Genomic DNA, 25,822 nt, shown 5'->3' on the forward strand with positions numbered 1-25,822 from the left:
AAAGCTGCCAATCCCAAGAACAGGTGGTCCCTTATGGTGGAGAGGGATAAAGGGGACATTTGTCAGGGCCCTGAAAATCTCAGCTTTAATGTTAGCCTAAAAGCCACGGTCTGCTCAGACCTGTGTGTCCTAAAGGACTGCTGAGTGTTTAAGTTATCTGCTTTTGGAGCCATGGCAGCACAATGAGAGTAAAGATTATATGCAGTGTGGTATGTGTAAACTCACATTCCACATCCACTGCCATCCACATGCCAGCCCTGCTCGACCTCCCTTTGAACCAGGACATGTGACTCCTCGTTCAGCCGTGTTGTTTATATGAAGCGGGTCTGTTTGTGAGAATCCTGAGGTGTGAAATGTGGACAGTGTTCCTGTTTTACTCCTACTGTGTTCAGACGGTGTGTTATTTGCTCCCAACTCGTTGAACTCTGTCGGAACGGTTAAAAACACTACCTTTTCACCAGAGCTGCTTACTTTTGTAAACTCTCACCTGATTGGTCGGGTCGAATACAACGCCGCTTGTGATTGGCTGAGAGTGTCCTGTTGACCGAAGGTGGACTCCCAGAGAGACGGGATCGCTGGAAGCAAAAATTTCCAGCAACGAAACTACACCATGCGCCTCCCCTGAGTGGGTTTGGAATAATCACCGGGAAGCCGTTTGTACTCAACGTATATTAAATTATGACACCGCCTGGCCATCTTGGAGGTCCCAAGCTATGATTTTACTTTGTCTTCTCGCTTTTATGGACAACCGCCGCCGCTGTTGCCCGCCTGTAATGACGCCTCACAACTACACAGGTAACTTTGTTTAAACTCCAGCCGTTAGCATGGATGCTAACCGCAGCGCCGAGCAGCCTGTTGCCTCAGTTGCTTTAGTTGCTTTTACCCACTTTACAAGCTTTACAGCCAGCGCTCACTTAGTATATCACATTTAAAGTGGCTACGGCGTCTTACATCGCCATTTCAACTCCTTTGTGTCGGTATTTAATCAAAAGTAACAAAGGAAAAGCGACTTTTGTTGGTCGCATGAGAACAACAGCTCGACACGCTCTGTTCTTGCCCGTTGACCATCGATCTCAAACAAGAGACACTCACATTCATCTCTAAATCACATTATCTGTGGTTTAATAGTTGAAATATAAACCGTGTAATGAGCTTGTGTGACTCATGCTTTACAACCCCAGTTTTATAGGTTTGTTGTAACTTTACTTCATGTGTGGCAGAGCTGTATTTCGCCCTGCCTCTCGTCTGTAGTCCACTTGTTGCTGGCCATTCATTATGCAGTGTTGACTATCCACGTTGTTGTGCTTGAAGCTGAAGACAGCAAGCCTGAATTGTTGTTGCGTGAATTATGCGGTGATGATGTGGTTTGTCAGCACTGTCTTCACCCCGTCCACGAAACCAAAGGCGATACTCAATTAAGTGTACACCTTGCCTGGAGTACTTTAGTGAGAATCAATAGCGTTGTTGCGTTGTGCTCACATTTCATAACACAGCGTTTCATTACTGTACTCCAAGTCAGCCTGTTTCACAGCATCTCAAGTCACAAACATCAGGTAGAAAATAGACTTAGGTTAAGACCTGTTGCATAATGTTGATTGTCCAAAATGAAGCACGGATGGTCCACTATTATGCGTGTTTAACAACTGGGTTATTGAGTCATGTTGTCTTACACACACTTGAACAGTGTGAGCTGTTAATTTAAAAACATGCCTGTGATTCAACAAACTAAATGCAATAATATTAACATATGTCTCTGCCCCCTCTGTACAACAGACGGACTAAGGAATCAAGCAAGAATGGAGGTGTAAATTGGACCTAGAGGAACATATTTTCTTGCATCCTGCTGGAGCTACTTTTTGGATATGGGCGTTCATGGATAACAGGATTTTAAGTGAAGTTGAATGATGGCATCGCGTTGGGTTCATTCTTGTGAAGATGATGAGAGACAACAAGCAAGGTCTTCCTTCTGTGAGGTAAACAACACAAGTCCACTTTTAAAATGAATCACCAAAGTGACTGTGGGGGGCAACTGACTCTCTGGTTTCCCTCTCTCAGTTTGGTGTTGGTGGGGGAGTAGTGTGTTTGACACTTTGGCCCAGCTGTTTGTGCTTGTAACAACTCCTGCTCAATTGTTTACACTCTATATCACACCAGTCCTTCATTATTTGGGTTCTTTTTCATAAGTATCATCGTCAGATTTTAAGTTTGTCTGTGCTTCCTGGGGTTGATCATTGTAGACGTGGAGATCAAAACATGTTTCCATTGCAGAACAGCATTTAATTAAATTTGAAGTTTTTAAATCACTCATCACTGGTGGAAGTGGGAGGAGACAATGGCATTGAAGTCCTTTATTCAAGACCAGTCTTTCAGATTTTTAAGCTGTGACCCCAGTAATACCAGACAGGACACCATCTGCTCCTCTGAAAGCTTGTCGCCCGAATGAAGACCTTCATGGTAAACTGGGCAGCAACTCTGCACTCTTTGAAATGGAAGGGCACCTATTTATAGAATCTGTAGTTTTCTTTGATTCCCTCGATTGCCTTTAATCGAATATTCAGCTCTTCACTTAAGCCTCCCTCCTTCTATGTGAACAGTCTGTAAATGAGGGATTGAAATCTCCTTATGTCACTTCAAACAGACTTGATGTACCGAATTTGATTTTAGAACACTGGAAAGAGCACAGGGGAGCAAATGACACTCTAGTGCTCAACGAGATATTAAATCAATGAGCAAGTAATAGACTCAGTCTTAATAGGTTTGTTTTTATATATTTATATTCCAAAGTTTTTTTCCCAGAGTCTAACAACTTAAAGCAAGAACAAAAACTTCTTTTCATGGGTATAAAACAAGCACAATGATATTTTAACACAAAGCTCACTCAGAAGTCACTCTACAGAGACAGCTTGTGTTGGATCCCTGTCTTTTTCACTGTCACAGCTAAAAAAACAAACTCAGATAATGTGCTTACTTTTGCTATTACGGCCATCTGGATACAGCCTCTCAACTTCTAAGTGAGTTAAATGAATGAATTTAACAGCAGTTTAGATGCAGAAAATGTGCTCATATTCTCTTAAAATAACTTCAGACAACTCCTTGTTGCATTTTAGAAAAAAAGTGTTTGCATTATACATGAACATGTTTTAGGATTGTGTTTTCTAACAGTGTAGTTAGTATGGTGCGAGGGATAAACCTCAGTACAGTTCAGCCAGTGGAAATCCTCCTTTTAGCAGTTCCTCTAATAAGGCTGCCACACAAACCAATTCATGTGCTAATTTTGAGCCGGAAACCCCCTGGAGTCTCTGGTGCTTGGATTTTCTGGAAATGGCACTGTGGAATTAATGACTTCATAAATTTCTGAAGTGGATGTTTTCTCAATCACTTTTGAAAACAGTTGAGGAAAATCGGTCAAAAGATGATGGTAATAAATGGGTGCGCCTTTGTTTTTTATTCAGAGAAAGAATGGCCTTGTTAAACAAGCAGCAGGGAGAAGTTGGGTTAATGTCTCAGATGCAAATAAAGAGGGAGGCCTTCAACTAAGATCTGTTGAATCGTTAAAATGCGACTCATCAGAATCAGAAGTATTTTACTGCCAAGTAGCTTTGTTACAAGGAATTTGACTTGGTTGTGATTTGGTGCATAACTATAAACACAGTGCGAAAATATAATTTAAAAAAAAAAGAAAGACATAATATAGAATAGAATTGAGAAATTTTGAAATAGAATATGAAAAATATGTCTATATTTAAGAATATGTAAAGTTATAAAAGTGACGGTTTTGAAAGTGTACAGTTGTGTAGGAATGTGCAAATGGTGGATGTAAACCTTTTTCTTAAGTATTATTAAAAGAAGAACTTTACTGCGCTGTATCCATAGAAAATAATATTAAATGATATTTAGAAAGTTTATCTATTCTTATTAGAAAACATTTCACTTTATCCCCTTTGTTTTTCAATTGCTACTTTAATGCTTGTACAACAACACTTTAGTGTATATTGTAGTAAAACAACTTGCCAACTTGGTAGAGAAATAATTTAGTTAAGTGTTTTGTCTTTGGCTTTTGCTGGTGGTTTGATTTCTCCTCTACACTGGAGCGTTTGTTCGCTTTATCAGCTGAGTGCATGGTATTCAAACATTGCAGCTGAATCCAAGCAGCAGACAAAGTTGGCTTAATGTCTCCCTCCGCTACTTGGATTCCTCCGGTCAGATATTGAGTTTGCAGCACTGAGATTTTCGATTGGGTGCTGATCAGTCTGCTGTTGAGTGATATGTCTGTGGTAGGGCTTTTTCTATTTGACCTAAAATTATAGTCATATAGCTTATAGCTTTTTCATCTGTTGCCTGCACATCAGCACGCTATGCTCCAGTAGAACGACAGAAATGATCGTGGAGTGAAATGAATTACTGCTTCAGATGATGAAGCATGATCCATATTTAGCTCTGTGGGGTGCTATTGACAAACAGACCCCCCCTCCCTGTCCCCACAATCTTGGCCTCATTAAAGCTCAGTGTTTATCTCATTTAGGCTGGCTGCCTTTTACAGAGCCCTCTGCGCAGGCATTGTATGGCTAACTGATGGCAATCGGAAGGGAAAATTGACCTTCAATTGGATAGAAGAAGTCTGTTACTTCCTGTTGTCTTATGGTTGTGTCTGTGATGTCTCAGGGGAAAATGTAGGAGATGGGCTGTGCGATTCAATTTTTCCTGCTTCCACAGTTTCTTTGTAGTGAAAACATCAATGTCATCTTGGATAGAAAAGCCTGCGATGTTTTCTGTGTCTTGCTCATCTCATACCTTATCACTGAATCATTGGAGATGCATAAATAGAGGGGATATTTTAGAGAGCTGTTTTCCTTTTGTCAGAGTCACTGCTCAGTCCTGCTAAATTCATTTCGTATAAGCAATGTGACAAGTTAGAGATGTGTTGGCACAAACAATAGTCCCAATGTCTTTGGTTCAAAATCTTGAATGTTGATATTTCATAAAAGCAAAAGTGACATTCACAAGTCAGTAAGTGTTCAATGTACAGCTTCAGCAAAACTTTGTGAGAGACCTAAACATCTGTGTTTTTGAAATAACTCCCCAGGAAACCAAAGGCATCAGTAGTTTCCTCCCACAGATGAGAGTGGGATGTATAAGCAGTCCAGTCTCACGGCTAAATTCCGCCGTAGACAGTTTACTTGTCACTACAGCACTCCTTCTCTCTGGAAAGACACGCTTGCTGGCCTGTTTGTTTATTTTTATTCTACATTTGGACTCATGCAAGGGTGATGCACAGCCATAATTCATTCAGTGTTACTGTTTCCAGCAGATGCAGTGTGGCATCCATATGTTTTATTTGGTTGCGTCTGGGTTGATTTTTCTTGGGTATTCCAGGAAGAGTGGAAATACATTTTTTGTGTGTTTATTCACCTGAGGATAATGAGGTTATCTGTTTACGTGCTGAACCACAATTTTACTGTTAGTATTTTCCTATGACGGATTTTGTTTAGATGGGCAGCTTGGGGCACATCTTAGTATCCAATTCAGTTGAGTGGTGCATGGGTAATGTTTTCTGTAGTCTATCCCAGAATTTAACATCGCCCTGGCTCCCTCGACAAAAAGCCAAGGGATCTTTCCATGGATTTTGGATTATTGTAGAAAAGAAGCTTTGTGGCTAACAAAAGTTTATGATACATGCATTTTTCAGCATTCATTTTCACAAATGAACACCACATTTATGCTTCATGAAGCAAAAAGCTAATGTTAGGCTATAAACAAATTACACTACCGTCACATGACTACAGCCTCACCACCACAACAAGGCCGTCTCCGGTGTGACGTTTTGTAGTCTCATTTAACCAATTGTTAGTAACCACCTTTTTTTAGACACGGAAAAGCTTCAAATTTCAAGAGTGGGATGTTGACTGACGTATTTTATCTCATAGAACGTGAGAATCTCTTAAGCGTTTGTTAAGCACAGATCTTATTTCAGGCATCTTACTAAAAACCTGTTAAAAAAAAAACCTATTGACTTTGAGACGAGGGAACCAGAAGTACAAAAATGCTAACTTGTTTGCGGGTTTTAGGACCCATTCCTGCACCACAAACATAGAAATTGTCATACAGATTAATCAGAGTTTATCTGAGTCAGCTCTATGACAATGATTTGATTGTAAAGATGAATTATAAGCTCCACAATGGTAATTAATTACAGCATACTGGGTAGGTCTTTGTATTATTTTGTCAATTCACTGCAGTTATTGAGGTCGACAGCTTGTACTAACATGTATGAAACAAAGATTATGAATGCAGATATCGGTTTCAGTATGACATTGCTTATTGCCCAACTCAATTAATTTAAAAAAAAGGAATGTCATGCTCCCCACTGTAACACTGTAAGTTTTTTGCTTTTTTAGACAATAGTGCTAGAATAAATGTAATGAATAGATGCCAGCATTTAAAAATCCATCCTCCATGAACATAACCCTGAGACTTTCCTGTGTCCCATCTGTATGTTACAACTATAAGTGTAGCATGAACGAAACGCACACCATGTGTCTGCACAGACTGAGTAATGATGCTCCTAACCTTGTCTTGCACTACATGGCTGGAACGCCCAGGTCTCACCAGTGGCCCTCTGTATCATTATCTAAGGCTTTTCACAGTTAAGTGCTTGGTTTGGACGGGATGTGGTGTAGAATTTAGCAGCCCACAGAGAACTAGGTTTCCTCACATTTTAAGACTGTGTACTTGTCTGATGTTTTTAGAGCTGATGTCATGTGGTGCTTGTAATGTGTCATTTGGTGATGTCAGCAGAGGGTTTTAAACACACAGGCCATGCAGTGTGGTTTCATAGTATTTGTTAAAATGAACAAGGTGGAAATTCCAGTTTTTTTCCAGTGTGTACCTAGCCTCCAGATATTAACATTTGTGGTGTGTAAACAGCTGTGCACGTACAGCTTCATCCTAAATTTCTGATGTTCGTGGGTGGTATTGGTTTGCCTGCCCTTTAATCTCTGCGGTAGAGGAACCACTTATGTAGTTGCCTTACAATCTCTCACAAAATGGCCACTTGTACTCTGACATGCCACTTAATGCACTGGTACAAACGGTTTACCATTTGTCAAGAATAGATTTTGAAGAGCATTACACAGTTGTTTTATGCCTATGCATACAAATAATATGTAAGAGATGCTGTGCTTGACAGAGCTCTTTGAAAAGCTTCAATCTAAATACATGAGAATGGGTCAGGGTTTGTAGCCATAGTTCATTGTTGCACGGTAAAACAGATGTAAGAAAATGTCTCACGAAATTGTCTGTAGCCCTCCACTGGAGGTTTTTTAGTGCAGTTGTACCAAACCTTGCATGAAACCTTATAAAAAGACCAGCCTTAGAAAGTATTGTACTAGTGCCAGTAGGTGTTCATTCATTATTCAGGGGACGTGTTTACAGGATAAGGGTCAACAGGTCCCAGGAAAAGATCAACACTAGTGATCTGTTAGGCTTCATCCACACTAAAACATTTTATTTTTAAAACGCATGACTATTGATATGTTTACACCGAGCGTCCACACTACTCTGGTGTTTTGAAAACCCTAAAAGGGAGAACTTTGAAATGCTGCTGACCATGTTTTAGTTCAAGACCTCCAGGATTGCATTTTAGTCTGGACTTGCGGAAACAGATTCGCTCTCTGATAGGGTCTTATCAGTCATAATGTGTCAAGCCAAAACATTATAGCTAGGACTGGGTACCTTTTGTGATGCTCCTTTCCCATTGCTATGGCTTCCTCCGGCGATGGATGATGCTCCAGGCACTGCTCTGATATGTCGCCATGTTTGCTTTCAGTGACTCCCAGTGTCTTTTTCCGACTGCCTTATACTCATGTTACTTTCAGAAACAGTTCCACCTCTTTGTTGATCCAGAAGAACAAATCTCTGGTCTTACTTTTTGCCATCTCTGTAGTATTTTCTGTAACTAAGCGACCAACTGCAGAGTAGACAATCTGCTTCCTGTTTACATTGGTACACGCATACCCAGTAGGGTTGTATCTGACTCAAAATGATGTCAATCAAATCAGATTTGGCAGTATTATACGAATATTTGACGATTTGTTTTGTTTTGTTTTGTTTCAGTGTGACAGCGGCATTCATGTAATGTGAAATGTGCAACATTTCTTGCAGACACTAGACATAAAACACAAGCCAGAGACTGTGTCATATTAAGTATCTGTGAGCTGTAAATGTCTGCAGCTGTCTGTACCTAAGAGTTCTGTGAAAGTCAAGAGCGCTTACTCCGCAGCAAAATCTGGTCACCAAAACATCCCCAGAAGTACACTGCACAGCATGCTGACGAGCAAAAAAAGAAAGAACTACTGCTCGACTTGAAGCAATCTCAGTCAACTGAGGGCTCGCCGACTAACAGTTTGAGTCTTCAACTTTTAAGGGGCAGCCCCAATGCCAAGTGTCAGTAAATGGTCATGTGATAAGCGTCATCAGGTGTGATCACTACTGTTTTAAAACGCTGTATTAAAATGAAACTATATTCGTGTGGATGTGGCCTCAGTCTCTCCAACTTCCCAGCTTGACTGGGGCTTTCAGCCAAGGGCATTCATCCGGAGACATGATGGGAATCCTTAAAAAATCGGTGAGGCACATGAACTTTCACTTTGAAAAAAGGCTCGGTAATTCCCTAAAACACCTGGGTGCTGTGGTTTTTAGCAAATGGCACTCTAGCAAGACTAAATCAGTGCACTGGTGAATATTTATGGCAGCAGGCTGGTGAAAAGGGATTGACTTCATTAACTGCACTGTCCATGTACATCATAATGAAGGAACAAGTCAATCAGTGTGGCTCATTATTGTGTGTTTGATAGTTTTTGGGACCACGATAGAAATCTATGGCACAGAGGAAGAAGCCACAATAAATTAGGTTTTGCTGTTTCTAGTGGTTGAAATCAGTGTTCCTACTCTGAGACACGGGCCTGGTCACTGCTTGAATCCAAGTGATATGCAACAAAGGAACAAATGCAGACTAAAAACTCTCTCCCAGCTGCCTCACCCAGTGCAAATATCAGTCTAGCACTCTGGTGATTCAGAAATGGGTGAGAGAGGCATTCATTTGTGGGTATGAGAGAATAAGTGCATGTTTTGATGTGGGTGTTCCCTTTCATGTGCTCTTTTTCTTTGTTGCCCCTTTTCTGACAAGTAATCTCATAATTTCCTCCTTTATGTTGATTCCCTTTTGACCTCTTGTCACAGTTATTTGAAGGCATTATTAATCTGGTCTGTCAGGTTTGCACCGTAGTCTTGCTTCGTTCTCCGTCCTTAATAATAGCTTTTTTTTATTAGATAAGAGGGAAGAGGAAAGGGAAACCATGAGGGAAATGTGGGTCTGGAATTTATTAACCTGGAATGTCACAACAGTATTAACTATGCAAGTGGCGATGATAGCAATGCCTGGCATGTGTCTGTCAGGAGGCCCACACCCCCCTCTGTCATCCACATCTAAAGATCAGAGGGTTGGAAATCGCCCCGTGCTCTGGCTGCTAAATCAGATCCAGTTGACTGGGATTGGCCTGCCCTGAGACATGAAGGGAGCAACGCAGGCATTTCAAACATCCAGTTGATCTATTGTCATATCACCACTAGTCCTTCTGTGGGTATGGATTTGAATGTTTTCTACTGGCACCCAGGACTCATGCAGACACAGACTACAACATGGAAGTGTTGGTATCACAGAGCAGCCAAAGCTTGGTAATGCAGAGTAAAACCTGTTTTGCTAGTTTCATCAAAATACATGGGTGTCAGCTGCACCTGCGGCTCTGTTTCCCAGCCAGCCACAGTAGTACTATGAGTACTTACTATCTACAGCATGCACGTTTGAACTCCTTAATGTGTTCAACAGCTCTGGGTGCCACTTAAAATACATTTTGTTCCAAGTAGTTTATATAACTGCCTCTTTCAGAAATATATGGCTGAAAAGCAGATAAAACTTGGTCGCTGAGAAGCAGTAAAACATACTGCAGAGGAGACAGTGAAACATGCTTTAACATGGTACACCCCTCCAGGCACACAATTTATTTCTAATGAACCATTGAGTGTGAGGCTGATTGTTCATGCTGTGAAACACTCAAAGCGGTGGGATGGGGTGATTTTGGTTTTAAGTTAGCGTGAACAAACTGTTGCTCATGTTTATTTTTTTTAAATGTGGTTTGGCTCATTCGCTGCTCCCTGCAACAGCTGGATCAAGTGGGAGAGCTGCTCGGATTTATTTATTTCTCCTTTAATCAAAACATGCTGTGCAGGTCAGATAAGCAGAATTTCTGTTTAGTTTTGCAAAAGCATTAATCACAAGTAGACACACCTCTTGCACATTCTTTATCATAGTTTAGCACTGGTTATGTTAACGTGCAGGTAATTCACTCTGATCTTCTGACATTTGACTCAACATATCTGCCCAGGCAGAGATAGCGTGAATGCAAGCTCATCAAATTCCTCACATTGTGGGGGAAAGTCTACGCTTCAGGGGGGAGGGGGAGGGTTTGTTTGAGACATGATGAGGAAAAATACTTTTTCAGTTTGGAATACAAGACTGAACCGAGGCGTTCCTGAAAGTTATATTGGAACAGAGAATATGATATGGGGAGACCTGAGTAAAGGGGGGGGGGGGGGGGTTGCTGCTCACATGACTCCACAAAGGTGTCAGGCTATAAATAGCCAGTAAACACAGGGGTGGGTGTCCAAAGGCCTGAAGCCTGACATGCTCTACTCTCCTGCTGTGATAGGATAGCATGACTTTACTGTAAACACTGGACGGCTACTGCTGTTTTTAGAAAGCCCATTCCCATAAACCATGTCCAGCTTTTTATGAATGACTGGCATGACTTAAGTTGCGATGTACTTTTAGTAACATTGTTTTTGGATTTTAGCACGGGGGTATTCCAGCATTTACACTTTCAATTTCAAGATTACATAGCGACATGTTTTAGCAGAAATTTCATTGATCCTCTGATAAGTGTGAAAGTGAAAGTAGCACCACTCAATTTAAATTCCTTCCTCTATCTGTCTCTCCATGTAGAATGAATCTCCAGATTGGAGAGGCTTGGCTGATTCTCCTGGAGTGCAATACGCAACAGAAGAGGAGCCGTTCTCATGGCCGAGACCTAAAGCTGTGCGTTTGCGGCGCACATCCCAAGGCTTCGGCTTCACCCTGCGTCACTTCATCGTGTACCCACCAGAGTCGACCATGCACTGCTTCCCGGTAAATTTCCGAATTGTCTTTGCTGTCAAACTTGTCAGAAGCTATCATGAGTTTCATACACCAGAGTGTTGTTTGCTTATTGCGTAAGATTACCCTGAGTCAACACAAAGCCTGATAGCTGAATTCTGTGACCGTGAACAACAAAGTCACTTGAGCATTTTCTGTGTTTTTACAGGAGGAAGATCACGGCCGCAGAGGTAAGCAGAAAAACTCAGCTGTCCCTCCTCATGCCTGCCCTACAGCACTGCTGAGTCAGAGCAGTGCTTCTGACTTCTAATGACTCTTAATCCATCCACTCTTTGGCTCTTTTTGCTTCCTTATGCGATGAGAACAATGTAGCTCCTGTGTGTCACTGACCTTTGTGGAGGCATGAAAGGTTTGGTCAGCACCACCTGTTTCTGTCCTGCACTGACCCACCTCTTCATATTGTTTTCACTTTGTTGTTCTTGCTGCTTTTCTCCCTCGTCATAAAAAGGCTGTCAGAAAGAGATGGCCTCAGTTTTACTGGGTGTGTGTCTGTGTTTGATCCTTTTTTCCCCTTGTTATTCTCATACTATTCTGTTCTCTCTCCTCATAAGGGACAAGCCTCACATAAAACCCTTGGCCTAAATTGATTTTGATTTGTTAAAATACAAAGTTACATATTTAAAATGCTGCTTATGACAATTTTTACCAAATCTGTAGTTTCCACTCACCATTTTGGCTTGCCCAGTATCACCCTTACATTTTTTTAAACAGATGTTTTTGTTATTACTCATTCGCCTTATTTTCACAAAAACACAAGCAAAGGTGGTAACCAGCAGCCATGTTCTGTAATTTTTGTAAAGATATCATACAGGCCCTAAAAATACTTACAAGTTTGTGTATTTTTAAAAAAAAAAAAACATGGCCATTATGAAATCAAACACATATCCTTGAAGATAGAAATAATGACTCTTTTGCATTTGCTAAAGTTAATCAGTTTGGTCTTAATTTCAGGGTGTCTACAGGACCCTAAAAATTCCTTTAAAAGACCCTTTAATTCAATATTAAGCCTTAAACGTCATTACATAGTTTTAAATTTTAATTTGTGAGGTCTTAATAACAACAAACATTTTATCTAATTTCACTTATTCATCTTTTTATTTCTTTTGGTTAAAATAAGTCATGCTCTTCTGCGTAAAAGTCCACATTCCCGATGTGTCAGATCTTTAACCTAATACTGTCTTTTTACTTTATACTTGCACTTACCTGGTGGCAAAATATAGATTAATCTAACTCACTCTAATAATCATATGTCTACATAAAACCAACCTCTGCACAGGAACACATATACAGTACTTTCCTTTCCTGTACTTACCTGCAATGCAACGTTTTTTCAAAAATACGTCTGGAAAAGGTCTTAAAAATCCTTAAATGTAAGTTTCCAACACCTGTAGACACCCTGAATTTACATCCAGAGGAAATATTATAGTGATATGTTTTGATTAATATGTCTGTGATGTTTAATTTTGACCAGTGTCGCATCTTATGCCAAAACATCACAGTTTGACTCTAATTTTAGCAAGCAAAACTCTTTATGTCATTTTAAAGTCTGAATTTCTGCCTCTAACTATAGTTGCCAAGAAGACAACTATAAGCTTTGAAATCTTGCGTGAGATCCTTAATGAAAGAGGAGAAAGATTTATTGTACTCAATCTGTCTTGTCTTACTAGAATATATTTCATTTAGATTTTCCTGATAGGAATTCTCTTTCATTGAGTTAAGTGTGCCTGTCCCGTCCTAGTGTGATCACTGTGATATCCCAGGAGCTTGTTTGTGGGCTTTGCTCTGCATTGGGTCTGTTGCCAGTTGTTGACCGTGGGGGGGTTGCTGTCATGGAATTCGTCCATGTGGACATCAGTAATTCCATTAGGTGTGTAGAAAAACTGAACAGGAAAGCACCACTGTAATTCACCCTGAGCTCGTTGACGAAGTGAAGTACTGCATGCACAAGTAATCTCTTTGTTTTCATAGCGCATGGGGAATCCCCATAAATCTGTTTTAATTTTTCTCAGAGCTCGTCATGTATGGTTGTGTTACAATTACATTTCACAACATTTCTTATTTAATACCACTTTATCTGTCGACATCATTTGATTGTAGGATTATTGATGGTTTTAAAGAGACATTTTCACAAAAATTGATGAAGGAAAAACATTTGTAATGTGATACGGTGACCTAACAGGTAGAGGCATTCATAATTGATTGCTCACACACAGCACAGCAGTCAGTCGAGCTCAGATATTTATGTCACATGACTGTAAAGGAGCCTTTTTACACTATAAAGTCACTAAGCAATATTACAGTAACCAAAAGATTTATTGTGTCTTATCAAGATATTGATGTTTTAACACTGAATCATCTAGCTGTAGATGTGGATTGATTGACTGTATGGTGCAACGGATCATGTGGGCTGTTGTGTAGTATGACATGGAGACGCCACTCACTGGAGAGCAGAGGGCACATAGTCACATGATCATCTGCACATACTTGTGCGTGAATCTGTTTACAGCCCTGTAGCAATTACAATTGCTGCTTTCATCCAATTAAAATCTTGAATGGGCTGTATATAATGTATGTACATAATGAAAGTGCACACAAATATCCAGCGAGGCACAGACATGCTTTCTAAAAACCACGACATGGCTTTTAATCTTGATAGAGGCTGCTCTAAATAGCAGTCCAATTATGTTTTCTACAGCAGCTGCCCGTAACCACATGATACAATGGTATTGTGGTGTCTCAGTTCCAAATCTGAACTGTTTCTGTGACCCACTTTGTGATTTCTGCAACAACAGGGAGATACTGGAAGGCACACACAGAGCCTGCCTGTTGTCCAAATTTAAACTTCATGTAACAGCACAGGAGCTCACATTAAAGCAGCCATGATTTTTATTTCACTCAAAAACTAAAACACTGTAGAGGACCCTTTAGTCTGGAGCCTTGTTGCTTCTGACGGAGTAAGCCAGAGAATATTAAAGAACCTTGGCAGTTGCATAATGGTGGACACAGGGGCTCATAGGCAGCAAGCCAATATTGAAGAAAGAAAAAAAAGACGACCTGTGATGGTTTCTATTCCAGACTGGGCTATCCTGGTCACAGTACCACATCAAAGAAATGGCAATAGGCAGAAATCAAAAGGAGGGAGGAGAGAGCAGCATGCTCAAACCTCTGATGCTGTCTTTTTGTTCCTAAATTGTTCCTTTTTTTGGCACTTAATGCCCATTTAAGAATAAAAATCACTTTGTCTGTATGATAGATTTCATCTATGGGGCAACATGGATTTTTCTCCAAAGCACTGGAAGTTCCTCCACCGAACTTAAGTTGACATCCAGATCCTTCTTACTATGGAAAAGCACAAAGGAACCATTAATATACCTCCTGGAAATTCTTTATTTACAAGATTGACAACTTTTAGAATTTAAAGTAGCATGCATAGAGGCAGCCATATAAAAAAGCCATATTTAAATCCATTAATGCACACTCTTTTTTTTGCAAATAAAGATCATTTTTGAGTGTATTTAGCTTAAGAAAAAGACATATCTGGACTGTAGAATTAGAGGGCCGGGTTTTCAGAGAGGGCTCTATTGAAGTCAAAATCACTATCATGTGGGACATGTAATGACTAGTATATCAAGGGTAACAAAAGCCTCATTTTCACCAAGCAGTCTGGTTCAGTTCAGTTTGTTACACATTAGAACGGTTATTTTTGTGTTTGTATTGTCAGAGGTTGTGGATGGTATCTATAGCATTGTCCTATTCCGTCCTGTTTCTTTGTCATCCCTCTGCTGAGGTACCTAGCACACTGATCCTATAGCAAAAGGTGAAGCTAGAAGCGCTGCAGGATACTGAGAGAGAGTTGTCACTCTTGCTCTACAAGGATTCAGTGCAGCAACCCGCTATTTTTAAATATCCCATCGATTGTGACGGAGACTGTAAACACTCCAGTCTGTTCTTTGTTTGTTCTGAAAATGTGGGCGTGCAACCCGGTTCCATGCACGATCAATGAGTTGCAGACATTCCTATGTATTAACCATGTAGAGGCAGTAACGCGGCTATTAACAACCCTGCCTACATTTAAGAGGACTGTCTGCAGTTGAAACACTTAAAAGATCTAGGGTTTAGGTCCATGTCTGTATGGGTTACTTACCAGTTCAAGGGGTACCTCAAGTGTTTGACACTTCACAATAGTTATATTTGTGCCCCCTCTCTTCCCTTACAGATGTTTTCCTTGTTGCTAGATGGAACATTTTGATTGATTAGCTGACATGACAAGATTACATATGAAGACAGGAGTCAGTTAGTAAAGGTTGAACGGTGCTCACGGCTTTTTCATGGACAGCGCTAGCTTGCTGTTCTGTGCCCGAGCTAGAAACCGTAACCCAGCAGAGTTGCCTTCACTGATATAAATGGCTGTGCAGAAACGGAAGAGTCCTTGTCATGTGAAGTGATTTGGTATCTACATAAGGGTGACATGACACTGTCATGAAGTTGTCATAAACATTATGTACATGTCATAAATGTTTATGACTGCTGTCATTAAGTGTCATTCAGTTTTTGTAATGACAAGTTGACATTGTTTGGGTTGTCTGCATTATGACAACTTGACATTGATCAAAGTGACATTACCAGAAGTTGTCTTTGTCATGACAAGTTGACATTAAATTTGTTTGGGATGTCCTTATAATGACAACTTGACATTAACCAGGATGACATTACCAGAAGATGTCTTTGTAGCAATCATTATGTCAACTTGTCATTAACACAAAAAGAGGTGCATTTCTTGTTAATGTCAAGTTGTCATGACAAAGACATCTTCTGGTAATGTCATCCTGGTTAATGTCAAGTTGTCATAATCAACACAACCCAAACAGTGTCAACTTGTCATTACAAAAACCGAATGACACTTAGTGACAGCAGTCATAAATGTTTATGACATGTAGATAATGTTAATGACAAGTTCATGACAGTGTCATGTCATAGTTGTGACAGTGTCATGTCACTCTTATGTAGATACCTTCAAGTAAAGTGTTACCAGTGATTTACACCTACGCACATCCAGATGGAGTAGCCTAGCTTACTTTGGAAGCCAAAAGCACGACAATATTTATATTATCTAAATCTTATGGTGTGATGGCTGAAGAGGTTAAAGAGTCAACAGCAACACCTAGACGCATCCAGGTGGCACTTTGGTGTTGATATAAATTCATAGTAGGGTGTTGAAAACAAGAAATAGTAGGTGTTTGTCAGCCAAAAAGTCAAAAGCAGTCTTGAAATGTGGCCCAATATTGATTAACAGTTCGTCAAGACATCAACAACACAGTCCTCAAAATCCAGTCATGCCTATATCTTGTCTTGTGTATGTTCAGACTTACTTCTTTTGGGGGTTGTTAATGGGCAAAACACTCTAATTATGTTTGATATCAGACCTTAGTTTGGGGAAAATTTCACGTATCCACCAAACAATTTACAATCTACAGTCCAAGCCATGGGGACAAAATTTAGGCCTCTTGCTTTGACCTTTGCTTTGCTGCAAAGATTAATGATGTCATTGTGTTGCTCATCCTTTGACACAACTGGCCATTTAAATGAACTGTGGTTTTATTCAGAAGAAGGCAGTATGTGCCAAAACATTGATTTATGAATAAAAACATTGCATCAGAGTTATGAGTGTACTGCTGTCGTCCCCCCAGAGCGCAGCATCACCATCAATTCCCTTATTGTATTAGAGTCTCCTGCTTCTAAAGACAAAGCTCTTCTGTTACAGCTCTGGGGTCAAGTTTGGGTTCACCTCTGATTGAATGTTCTCTTGTCAACTCCTCACTCTCTCACATTAAGAAAGTCTGTCTTTAACCTAATGGAAGTGCTCAGTGTTGTTAGTGTTCATTTTGAAATGGCGAGCTAGTTTCATGAAGGGTTTCTTGAGTGTTTGCTTATTTAAATTTAATTTTTACTCACAAATCATTGTGCATTTTTTTTCTTAAATAGTCTTAGATAGCTTTTTAGGCAATCCGCCAACTGATTAAAATAGTGCAAATGAAACCTGGCAATGTTTTCATTTGCTTGGGCAAAGCTTACTCTGGTTTCAGAGGAACACCCAACATTTATTGTCAACAGATAAAATCGAGATTGATTCTGTGGAACTCTGAGTGATATGGCAAACAAAACGCATTTCCCTTAGTTGGTAGCAGCACTAATTAGGTGATGAGCTCATGTATGGCACATATGGCAGGGTGGTGCTGCAGGGTGTAAAGAATTAGATGTTTTTATTGCTCAGTGTTGAAGTGCTAAGATAAAACTAGTTGAATGGATTGTGAGTACTGTAAAAAGAAAGCCCCATTGTGCACACATTGTACAGTTACTATTTGATAAGTTGAATATTAGTCCATATATTTTCTGTCTCTATATATTATGTCATGTTCTTGAAGGTGGCAAAGGCAAAAACATGGAGCTGCTTCCACTGTACATTTAAATATTTACGGTGGCTCGTGTGTGTATGTATGAACAGCTCCATTGTGGAGGTAGTGATGCAGTTCCCTGGTATGCCACCAGAGGGAGCATGTCTTGCAGCTGTAGTTGTATGGGACTCCTGTTGCAGTATTACATAATGTGAGTCCCCAGGATGTGATTCTGCATGAGTAATCTCGTGTGTGAAAGAGAGAAAAATGGAGGCACAAGTGTGTCTGTGTGAGGTTTTCAAAGGCTTATAGATTACTGCTGATTACAAACTGATTAATTAACATATGAGGAATATGAAACCACCTGATTGCCCGTGTCCCCCTTTCCAATGGCTTAAACACAAAACATTAAATAGTATCTGCTCATATTGTGTCTGTCACAGGGCCAGAAGTGTGTGTGTCTCACAAATGAATATGCTGGCTGACACTGAGGATGTTTATGCATTGATTCATTGATCAAGTCAGAACTTTTGGTACATTTTTCTGAACTATCACGCCTGTTTTCCTGCTGGCCTTCTCATCCCCTGTAGTTTGTAAGCCATCGTGGGCTGACTCACTAACAGAATGTTAACTACTGGTGAAAGATTTTAGCCACTCTTTGGCTGTGCTCGGAGCTATTTCTCAGTTTATAAGGAAAGAGTGGGAGTTGTGCAGCTGAGCACACTATCACTCTACCTTCTCTCAGTCTCTCACCCCCTCTTTCTTTCTTTCTTTTCTTTCCTTCGTTTTTTTTCTGCAGCCATGCAGCTGCTAGGAGACAGGAGCAGCATGAGCAAACAGGTTTCCTCTCTTTAGCTGCTTTTATCCACCTCCCTAAAACCACGCCATTTCCCCCCCATTGAGATTTTTTTTGTTCTTCTCTGAAGCAATTAATGATCACGCCTTTTCAGAACTGTTGTAATACGGGCAAGCATTGGCTACAACACAGTCTGTTCTGCTGTCATAATGGTGATTCACATGTCTCCAGATCTCGTGACAAACCTCCCAGTTTCTCTCTCATTCTCGTACACAACCATTCTCTCTTCTCACCTAAATGTCATGAACAATTTACTGCTCAGTCAGGCACTCATTGGTAGGCTTTGTAGTTGTTGTTTTTCCACAATTAAGGTTCAGCCTTCAGTATATTGCTTCTTTAACGATAAGAGTTTTAATTCCCTTTCTTCCTTTGTAGTGTAAAACCCCAAAAGTGTAGACATGTCTACAGTGTTTATTTGTGCTGCTCTTTATTTTTTGTTTACTTTACAATTTAGATGCTTTAATGTTTTGTATTTTATACTTGTATAATGGTTACTGACCTGTTTCTTTTCATCAGGGAGGCAACGGAATAGGCTGGAACCCATGGACACTATTTTCGTGAAGCAAGTCAAGGAAGGTGGCCCTGCTCACGGAGCTGGGCTTTGCACAGGTAATAACCAATCATAAAACAGTCTGTTTCCTTCATAAAAGCATATTTGAGATTGATTGGGACGTTAAGTTCTCAGAAGTCATGCCATTACAAGAACCCAGGCGTAGACCTGTAACTGATGTCATACAGAAAACTTCCTCTAAGCTATTGCACTGACGTTGTAGAGTGTTGCAAGCAGAATGGAAAAAAACGCAAACAGTGCAGTTTTCAGTAGTGGCCTGACAGTACTCATGCTGTGAAGCAAAACACTAGCCAGGCCCTGTAGTTTTCGGAAATGCTTCTTTATTAGGTAGACATCCCAGTGAGTTTATGTTCTAGTCGATACTGGGAACCTTCAGCATAGTTACTGTACACTTCAATATCACAAGACAAACAGCTTACAGTGTTTTACTACCCCCTCTCCATTACTGATGTCATTACTGCTGTTTTCTTACCCTTATTAGGTGATCGACTGGTAAAGGTGAATGGAGCAAGCATCATCGGGAAAGCCTATTGTGAGGTTATATCCTTGATCCAAGACAGGTGAGGTTCAGTATAAATTCGTTCGGATGATTGTGGTCAGTCTGTGTATTTTCCCTTTATTAAATCTCTTCTTGTCCACCAACAGTGGTGACTTCCTTGAACTTTGTGTGATGCCAAAAGATGAGGATATACTGCAACTGGTAAGTTTCTCAATCCTATTTTCCAAATGGGTTTCATGTCATATATACCACTCTATTAAAACAAAAACAGTTTTGAAAGTAAATTCAGTTTTTAAAACAGAAATTGCTAACTGTTTATAAAGTACCACAATATTTTCCATTATACCTGATCTCACAGAGCTGCTCTAGTTTAGAAAGTTCATGTTGGGACAGTAGTCATGAGATGCAGGGAGCCCACATATCCCATCAGAGTTTTCTATCTAGGCCTCCTAATCAGGCCAGAGCGGCCTTCCTGTCCTCAAACCGCTGCTAACACTACTGTCGAAATGGCCTAATTGAATTGGTAGAGCAAGCATTATCTAAAACACATATGCAGACATATTGTCATGGAGTTATATAGACAGCTACATCCGTATAGATGATATATTTTGGCTTGTTAAATGCACAAAGGTAAAAGTTTATTGAGCTAAAACAAATTGTCTTCAATCTGTTCCACACACTACAGACCTACATTAAACAGCTGAGTTGTAGAAAAGTTTTTATACTCATTGCTCTGGCTGCTCAGGTCCTCAACATACTTAGACAATATGGATCACTGCCGCACACGTTGAACTACGTATGGCAATCTTAGTGGTTTGTTAACTGTTGCAGATGAAGTACTATCAAAAGAAGCAACATAAGTAAATGAATTCTAATGAAACAGAAAACCAACCAGGAAATGAAGTGAAACACAGATTTATTTTCATCTTGTAACTAATGTTTGTGTAATCATTACGTGACTGTGTAGTGACATGGTCTTTCCATTATGACTGAGATCTCTATGACAGCTTTCACATTGGCTAATGCAGCTGCTGTTTGTCAGACATCAGAATAGATAGTTTTAGAGAAGTGGCAATGACACTAAACTTCCATGAAGTTTAAAAGTAACCGAAAATGGGTGAGGTGATATGGCCCTAAAATAATATGACAGTCTTTCAGAGTATGATATTCTTGGTGACATGAAAAAAATGCTAAAAGAATATTCATTTCAAGAACATACTATTGCAGCAAATTACATGTTGTAATTTTATATGTCAGCATAAGCTTAATAGTTTGCCTTCAAATATTCAGTAAAAGCTAAACAAAAATTATCTGTCTGCTCTTTAGTTTTTAAAAAATAGTAACTCAGAGTGAGGTTCAGATTCTATGAATGAAATATGAATAGTACAACAAACAAAATAAATCACAAATTATACATCTAAGCAGTTGCCAAATGCAGGCGATTTAGCTACTACATCGGTGTCACACTTTCACATACATTAAGTTTTTTGTCGAGCTTCACAAAGTCTTATGACAAAATGATCTGGTGATGCCGATCCCCATAATCGTACTGTTCTCCCGCGTGCACACAACGAAGACAAACGGGAGACCTGCTGTGCTGCTGCCAGAGGAGCCACTAACTGAGTTCGCTCCAAGCAGCAAGTCGCTAAAATGGTATAAAAAGTCCAGGGCTGTTCTTAAAACATTAGGGAAGCCCAACCTAACGGTGCCACTGGTTGCACACTACAGAAGGCGCTCCCCTTTTTGGAACTTAACTCCTCCACCATAGAGCTGGTAGAAATTTTGCTTTCAGCCATGCTTGTTGTTGCTGTGCGTAACAGTAAGACATTTGGTGAAGATTCTCAGTCATCCAGGTCCGAGTAATCTTAAAGGGGAACTAATGTTTTTTTCAACCTGGGCCCTATTTTCCGATTTACTTTTGTCTAAATGAGTGATAGGATGTTCAATATTTGACATTTCCCCAGTACGAAGCCAGGGCTGAGACAGGGCACTCAGACAGCGTCAAACAACATCAAAATATGTCCACTAAAAGTGCATTTTTTTCACACAGATAGGCTTGGATTGTTAGTATGATTATCTGACAACATAACGGAAAGGAGAAATGAACGTCTGTGTTTACCTTTAGCTGGATTCGGACATGTTCCTCTGCCTGTTGCAATTTTAGTATATGTGCTACCAAAGTAACATTGCTCCCTCTCTCTCCTCATCTGCTCTTCAGTTTCAGTGAGCTTTGCGTCCGTGTACGTCCATGTACGTCCGTGTATGTCCGTGTACATCCGTGTACATCCGTGTTCAAATAAATACGGGCGGTCATCAAATTCAAATGGCTCATCCAGATCCAGTTGGTCAAAATCGGGTAAAAATTCAGCCATTACTACTCCAAACAGAGTAGCTCCTTGCGTTTGTAAGGTCCTTCCTGCGGTAACTTCCTGCAACAACTCAAATCTTGCGAGACATGAGATTTCAGAGCCAAACTTTCACTCTCTGAGTGAGTGTTTTGACTTGCCACAACAAACATGTCCGAATTTTTACCCAATTTTGACCAACTGGATCTGGATGGACCATATTTATTTGAACACGGACGTACAAAGATGCAGAGCTCATTGAAACTGAAGCGCGGATGAGGAGAGAGAGGGAGCAGTGTTACTTCGGTAGCATATATACTAAAATTGCAACAGGCAGAGGAACATGTCTGAATCCAGCTAAAGGTAAACACAGACGTTCATTTCTCCTTTCCGTTATGTTGTCAGATAATTATACTAACAATCCAAGCCTATCTGTGTGAAAAAAATGCACTTTTAGTGGACGTATTTTGACGTTGTTTGACGCTGTCTGAGTGTCCTATTATTTGATATAGCACACACTCATGGGCTGCAGGCAGGTCAGCCCTAGCTTCGTACTGGAGAAATGTCAAATACTGAACATCCTATCACTCGTTTAGACAAAAGTAGATCAGAAAATAGGGCCCAGGTTGAAAAAAACATTAGTTCCCCTTTAAGTGATATATGGTAAGCAACTGGACTTGATCAAGTTTCTTGAAGATGTCTCAACTCTCATCCAAGACGCTTCTTCAGTTATAGAAATGAATAGAACTGAAGATGCCTCTTGGAAAAAATAGCAAGTCCAGTTGCTTACGATATAGCATTAAGGTAATAAGAAGACAGATTTATGTCCACAAATATAAAGATATGATGTGTGTGGTTTTTTTTTTAAATCATATTAAAAATTGTACCAGTATTATTGTTAACAATATGATATGGCACATCCCCACTGAAGATGTGCACATAAAACACTAAATGTTTGATTATTAAACTGAAGGCTACAGATTATTCATCAGAAAAAACAAATGTTTCATAACAAAGAATAAAACATTTTAGCTGGAAGCTTATTGTCAAATGTGTCTAAATACCAAAGACTGAGATCCTTGGGGATATGAAGATGTGAACTGAAGTTGAGTCTTCAGTACAGGAAATTATTAATTGAATATTTTTTTAACTAAAGCTAGCTTACATTATTGGGTGGTGGTAACTTAGCTGCATAATTGCAGCAATGTTCAATTTCAGGGCAGAGATTCTCGTATGGTTCTCACGCATATATTTTTTAGTCAAATTTGTTAGTGCAGCGGAGCCATCGGCACGGTTTTTGATGTCTTAAATCCAAATAGGCTTCCCATAATGTCTTTGTCTTTTTTTGTCCTAACCAAGCTTTGCCAAGACAGTTTCAATTTCAAATGCGGTTTGCATGACCCACAAATATTTCTAGTGCAGAGATAAGCCCTCATACCTGTGTACACTTAAGATCTCATCATTAACCTTTTATGCATGCTGCAGGCAGCTGTTGGCAGCAGCAGCTATGCATTCTGCACATTCAGGGCGAAGCGAAGGTGCACTCATCTGCTCCATATCTATAGCAAATAACATTAAGTGCTTTGTCAGGATGCGCTGGAATCTTCTCCCAAGGGCCTATTGTTATCTGACAGCCTGTATGAATTATATAATGAAAGAGCATGGTTGTTAGCTGAAATTTTCCCTTGTGCATCCTCCATGTCCAGAATGAATCCTCATAATTAACTTGATAGATAAAGATCAATTAATCATTTAGGAGAAAAGCATCCAGTATTGCAATGTCAATATGTTTTGTTGTAACAACCAGTCATCTCTCTCTTTAAGCACCACACCCTCCCAAAAATGTATCTGAAACATTTAGAACGTGATGTCAGTGCGATATATTATTTAGATTTAACACTCCATCATAAGTCAATAAAGATTAAACATTAAACTGTGTGTGTCACAGAAAAAAATACTGCTCAGATCCACTTAACCCTCCTCTTACATCTATTATTAGTTATATGTTTTCCCTCTCTGATATCCAATTGACTATTACTCCACCCCTCTTCCCTGTTAGGTCCTCCCTCTCTCTTGCCATCTTTTCCTCTGTAACCATTACACAGACGACTGTATCTTACACGTGTGTTGTGAAAACACTGGCCACAGTATTGCATCATAAATGGCCGGCAGCCACACACAAAAAAAAATATCTATTAATGTAGGCAGGCAAACTGATGAGGGCTGTCCATAAGAACAAGAGGATTATCGGAGATGCTAGCAGGATGACATTACACTGTAGGAGGCAGCACACACTTACTGCTTGGAGACAGGCAGCAGTTGCTTAGCAAAAAGACAGAGAGAGTGTACATTCAGGGTGCAGAAAAGGGAGGGAACTGAACGCCAGGGAAGCAGAGGAAATACTGAGCAGGGAAAAACACAGAGGGAACAGCATGAATGATGAGCTGAAACCAGGAGATAATATCAGCTGACTGCCCTGTGTTTAGAACAGGTTGATGCTAAGGGAAAGGGAGAGAGGAGGAAGGAGTGGGAGGGGGGGAGCTGTACCATCACAGCTGAATGTATAATCAGCAGCTGCTGCTTCTGTCATGTGAGCAATAGCAGAGGGAGGGTGGTAGAGAGAGAGACATAGACTGGAGGCACCTTGTTCAGTTAGCGTAATATTCTGGCTGAAGATGGATAGAACCATGGAGACTTAACAGCAGCATGAGAGGCGAGCTTCTGCTCCTGCCACCTTACCCAGGACAGACTGACACAGGCAGGTCGTAACGTGGCAACCCCTGCTCCATCTCTGCTTCTTCATCCCTCTGTACTGCTGCTGCAGCTCTAGTATATTTTTAGCATGTCAAGCCCAGTCATTGCTGGGGCTGTTTTTTATAATGTGTGCATTTTGCTCTGCTGGCATCTTTTTCTCTTCCACCCTACCTCCCTTGATTTCTTCACACTCTCGTTTTCACATGCTGTAACGGCAGCCTTTTTCTCTGGAAACTACTAATCTGGTAAGCAAACAGCAGACTGGGCACCCACTTGACGTTGACATGTTTTGCTTGCTGTCTCATTTTGCATATGTCATGCATGTCAGCGTTGTCATTACAGGATGTGGTCTTCAGGTCTTACATTATTGCCGTTCAGCTGCTGTGGCTGACTGTTGAACGGTCAGCTGTGTGTTGGTGATTCAAATGTGTAGACCGTAGAAATGGCCGATGCACTGTGCCTGCAGTACCTGTTAGATTGAGCACTGGAGTGGCATTCAGCTGGCATCTCAGCGAAGCCTCGCCCCTTCTTCATCCTCCATGCCAGATGTCATTAGTGTGATAAAGGCCAGTGACCTCTGAACTCTCTTGCACACTCATGCTTACAGAGGGAGGAACAGAGGCTTGTACTGATTGTTGTGGCACACACACAGCTTTATGTAAGATTGTAATTTGTCACCAGGTAGCAGGATCAAAGTCCTCATACCTTTACACATCTTTTGGGTTGTTGTGTGTGCGATATGTTGCGAGTAGCAGGTAGTGAGGCTAACGAGTCCTTTGAAAGCTTTAATTGTGTATTTATGGAAAATGAATTTATGAGTATCTGCAGTGAAATAGTGTAGGTTTTCAAACTGTGGATGATAATCAGGCAGGCTAAATATAGCACTTTCCTGTGAGGGATTGGTGACCTCCTGTCTGTCTGAGGTTATAGTCCGTCAGTCTGAGGTGGGAAAATGAAGACACTGGTTGCCTGTCACCATCTGTGTCATTTTTTACTGTAGATTTTTATATTATCATGTTTGTTCGAATATGTCGAGTGTTAGCTACCTAAATCCTTATCTAACATGTATTGATTGTTACACAATCTTTGCTAAAAATGACACAATGCAGGCTTAATATTGATTCAATGCAAATAAACAC

At 40.3% G+C, this 25,822-nt stretch overlaps 1 protein-coding gene across 3 annotated transcripts in view; it reads left to right on the forward strand.

The window, feature by feature from the left end:
* The first annotated feature begins 551 nt into the window (after nt 1–551).
* arhgap21b (Rho GTPase activating protein 21b) overlaps nt 552–25,822 on the forward strand; it is a 47,754-nt gene continuing 22,483 nt past the window's right edge. For 2 of the 3 annotated variants that reach the window (XM_049597811.1, XM_049597812.1), the window contains exons 1-7: nt 552–795; nt 1,774–1,973; nt 11,057–11,239; nt 11,415–11,436; nt 19,031–19,123; nt 19,567–19,645; nt 19,731–19,785. In XM_049597811.1, coding sequence (XP_049453768.1) covers nt 1,902–1,973; nt 11,057–11,239; nt 11,415–11,436; nt 19,031–19,123; nt 19,567–19,645; nt 19,731–19,785 — 504 coding nt within the window. In that variant the 5' untranslated portion in view covers nt 552–795; nt 1,774–1,901. Of the gene's footprint in view, nt 796–1,773; nt 1,974–11,056; nt 11,240–11,414; nt 11,437–19,030; nt 19,124–19,566; nt 19,646–19,730; nt 19,786–24,152; nt 24,929–25,822 lie in introns of those variants that run through there. The other variant, XM_049597813.1, reaches the window with a different exon arrangement.

The sequence above is a fragment of the Epinephelus fuscoguttatus genome, linkage group LG15, assembly GCF_011397635.1.
Source record: "Epinephelus fuscoguttatus linkage group LG15, E.fuscoguttatus.final_Chr_v1".
In the NCBI taxonomy this organism is placed as follows: domain Eukaryota; kingdom Metazoa; phylum Chordata; class Actinopteri; order Perciformes; family Serranidae; genus Epinephelus; species Epinephelus fuscoguttatus.